This window comes from Phacochoerus africanus, chromosome 4 (assembly GCF_016906955.1).
Source record: "Phacochoerus africanus isolate WHEZ1 chromosome 4, ROS_Pafr_v1, whole genome shotgun sequence".
NCBI lineage: Eukaryota > Metazoa > Chordata > Mammalia > Artiodactyla > Suidae > Phacochoerus > Phacochoerus africanus.
The window spans coordinates 67,779,828-67,784,129 of NC_062547.1; the positions used below are offsets into that span (position 1 = coordinate 67,779,828).

General features: G+C 39.9%; 1 protein-coding gene across 1 annotated transcript; it reads right to left on the minus strand.

Annotated features, from left to right (window-relative positions):
* Positions 1-263: 263 nt before the first annotated feature.
* On the minus strand, positions 264-1,202 carry LOC125124653 (olfactory receptor 7D4-like). Its single transcript, XM_047774697.1, has one exon. It carries the CDS (start codon positions 1,200-1,202, stop codon positions 264-266), a length of 939 nt encoding a protein of 312 aa, XP_047630653.1.
* Between the last annotated feature and the right edge of the window lie 3,100 nt (positions 1,203-4,302).

Below are 4,302 nucleotides of genomic sequence, written 5' to 3' on the forward strand. Positions count from 1 at the left end.
GATCAAACCACATCCTCATGGATTCCATTCTCTTCCCCTGAGTCACAACCAGAACTAGTAGTTTATTTTCATGAGAAGTTTAGTCATTGGTTGGCCATTCTTTTTCCTTGACTGAGCATCAATGTGCTGCTTCAAGATTGTCTTTGATTCAGGAATGTTTTCTTCTCTATCATATTTCTTTTCTATATTTTCAGATTACATATTCAGGCACACCAGTTATCAGCCCTTGGGGTCTCTGTTGCCTGCCCTTAACTTTTGTTATCTCACTGAGAGTATATTCCTCTAGTGAAAAGTCTCCTCAGGGCCCCCTTCATGTCCCTGTTCCTCAGACTGTAAATGAAAGGGTTCAGCATGGGGGCAATCACTGTGTACATCACTGAGGCTATTGTACCCTTCCTGGAGGGATGGGCTGTTCCAGAAGTGAGGTAGACCCCAAGGCCTGCACCATAAAACAAGGAGACAACTGAGAGGTGAGACCCACAAGTGGAAAAGACTTTGTATTTCCTGCCAGCTGACAAAATGCCCATTATGGAGGAGATAATTCTAGAATAAGAAAAAAGGATCCCAATCAGGGGAATAACACCCAGCAGGCCAGTTACAAAATACAGCACGATGTCATTGACAAGGGTGTCAGAGCAGGCGAGCTTGAGAATCTGAGCATGCTCGCAGAAGAAGTGGGGAATTTCTGTCTCTTGGCAGAAGGACACCCTCAAAACCATCAAACTTTGAATCAAAGAATATGTCAGGCAGATTAACCAAGAGAGCAGAAGCAAGAGACCACAAAGGCGAGGGCTCATGATAACTGTGTAGTGCAGAGGGTGACAGATGGCCACGAACCGGTCATAGGCCATCACCGTCAGTAGCAAATCATCTAGCCCAGCGAAGATCATGAAAAAATACATCTGGGTAAGACAGCCCTCATACGTGATGGCTTTGTTCTGCATCTGGATGTTCACTAACATCTTGGGGAGGGTGGTGGAGGTGAAACAGATGTCGGTGAAGGACAGGTTGGAGAGGAAGAAGTACATGGGGGTGTGGAGGTGGGAGTCAGAGGTGATGGCCAGGATGATGAGAAGATTCCCAAACACAGTGACCAGGTACATGGACAGGAACAGCCCAAAGAGGAGGGGCTGCAGGTCCATATCTTCTGAAAATCCCAGAAGGATGAATTTTGACATAGCTGTTTGGTTCCCTATTTCCATATAATTCATGGAAATTGTCTGTAAAGAAGCAAGAACAATGTTCACACAATGACATGACAGGAATGTGCCATACATTTGAAACTTACTCATAAAGTCTTAATGTTTTCCATAGGAGTTGTTTTCTTTAACTGACCAAGGTCTCAATAATGCCTTCCTTTCCTTGCTTCTACCACTACTACCAGGAACACTTTCATTTTCTCTTTTAAAATGAAAGTCCCTATGGGAGTTCCCATTGTGACTCAGTGGTAAGAACCCTACTAGTATCCATGAGGGTGCGGGTTTGACTGCTGGCCTTGCTTGGTGGGTTAAGGATCTGGTGTTGCTGCAAGCTGTGGCAGAGGTCACAGATGTGGCTTGGATCTGGCATTGCTGTGGCTGTGGTGTAGGCTGGCAGCTGCAGCTATGATTCCACCCCTAGCCTGGGAACTTACATATGCCAAAGGTGAAGCTGTAAAAAGCAGCCTCCCCCCCGCCAAAAGAATGTCCCTATACATGCTACTCTATATGGAATGGATGAACACAAGGACCTACTGCACGGCACAAGGAAATCTGCTCAAAACTCTGTAGTGACCTATATGGAAAAAGAATCTTAAAAGGAATGGGTTTATGTATATGTATAACTGATTCACTTTGCTGTACATGAAACTGCCACAACATTGTAAGTCAATTATAAGCCAATAAAATTTAAAATAAAAATAAAATGAATGTCCCATGAAATAATGGCATTTGCAGCAACATGGATGCAACTAGGGATTATCATACTAAGTGAAGTAAGTCAGAAAGCAAAGTAACTTACTTGTGGAATCTAAAATGTGGCACAAGTGAACTTATCTATGAAACGGGAGCAAACTCATGGACAAGGAGAAGAGACTTGGGGTTGCCAAGGGGGACCCTTGGCATATACACCTTAAAAAGTGTATAGTATATATGTATATAACTGAACCACTTTGCTCTACAGCAGAAATTAACACAACATTGTAAATCAACTATACTTCCACAATGATAATCAACAAAGAATGACCCACACCAGGCAAAGTTCTCTTGCGTCTTCTCTGACTCATGGCTAGTCTCTTGCTGTATAATTCCTGTGAAAGTTCCAGCCTCGTGAACATTTCCTTTGTGTCTTGTAGTTGTGGTCTCAAGTCTCAGGAAAATGTAGAGAAGAGGGAGATCATTGGGAGTTGCAGAATTTAAGGATGTTTTCTTGCCCTCATGCCATTTGCCTTGAAACAATAGCACAAAACAGACCATTCTCTATCTCAAGTTTGACTCAGAGAAGGATATTGTGCAAAGACTTTGCAGAGAATTCATTCATTATTGTACAGTAACCTCTCCATTACTGTCTATTTACCCCTCTCTCACTGTTGTAATGATCAGTGTAACATGATACACCCCAATTCCAAAGATGAGATCAGAGCCCCCAACATATTGTAATTGTGACCTGCATAATTGTGTTGTAGTTCTTTAAATTTTTTTTCTTTCTTTCCTTTTTTTTTTGTCTTTTGTCTTTTTTAGGGCTGCACCCATGGCATATGGAGGTTCCCAGGCTAGGGGTCTAATTGGAGCTGTTGCTGCCAGCCTACGCCAGAGCCACAGCAACACCAGATCTGAGTCGCATCTGCAACGTACACCACAGCTCAGGCAATGCTGGATTCTTAACCCACTGAGAGAGGCCATGGATCGAACCCGCAACCTCATGGTTCCTAATCGGATTCGTTTCTGCTGCGCCAAGACAGGAACTCCATAAATTATTATTTATTTTTTTGGCTGCACCCATGGCGTATGGAAGTTCCTGGGCCAGGGATCAAACCCACACTACAACAATGACCAGATTCCCAGCAGTGATAACTCCAGATCCTTAACTTGCTGAACCACAAGAGAACGCCCTGATTAAGACTTTTATGATCCATCCACTCAAGGAAAATGATTAGAAGTATTAACTGGTCAAACATAAGGCATATTAGTTGAATATCCAAAAATTTTGCAGAAGATGAATGAGGACAGGCAGTTTTTAAAACAGTGTGATGGACATAAATACAGAAATATCAATGGAGCAGACTGGATAGTCAAGAAACAGGTTTTAGGTAAAATGAGAATTTAGTACATAATATGGACATATCATAAGTTAACTCAGAAAAGGGGAATGATGTAATAAATGGTGTCTAGAAAACTAGAAAACGTTTTAAAAAATACCTCAAAAGAGACCTAATAGAAAAGAGAGTGGGCAAAATTAAGATCTAAACACAGGTAGAAATGAATATAGAGAAGGTATTTATATGATTTCTTGAAGCGTGCAAGCTTCCTAAGCAGAAGAAATGTGAAAGAAATCACAGAGGATTAGACTAGTAGTTTAAAATACATTCAATAAATCATGTGTTTAAGAGTAATACCAAATGACATTAAAAGGCAAATTAAAGTCTGAGAGAGGAAGAATTTATAAGAAAATATGAAAGTATAATATATGAAAGCTCTTTAAAACTGGAAGAAAAAATAAAAAGGCTAAATACAAGTAGATAAAAACATGAAAAAAATTCTCAAGTTTCATAAGTATAGTCAATGAAAACCAAAATAAAGGAAGAATTAACGCTATTTACTATTTTTAATCTTTTTTTTTTGGCTGTACCTGCAGCATGTGGAAGTTCCCAGATCAGGGCTCAAACTCATGCCACAGCTATAACCAGAGCCACAGCAGTGACAATGCTGGATCCTTAAGCCGCAGAGCCATGAGGGAACACTTTTTTTTTTTAAACAATATTTCAAATTTTTTCATTATTGGTATATTGTTATGATTAGTGACCTTTGATGTTAGTACTATTACTGAAGTCTCAAATGATGGTTAGCATTTTTTAGCAATAAAGTATTTTTTAGTTAAGGTATGCACATTGTTATCTTAGTAATGATATTGCACACTTAATAGGCTACAGTATAGTATAAATGTAACTTTTATATGCATTGAGAAACCAAAATAATTGTGTTTTTCTCTCTTGGAATATTAGCTTTGTTACAGTGGTCTGGAACCAAACTCACAATATCTTGGAGGTCTGCCCGTGTAATTTTTATAGAATATTACTGTTAGAGTACAGACCTTCCTTGACTTATA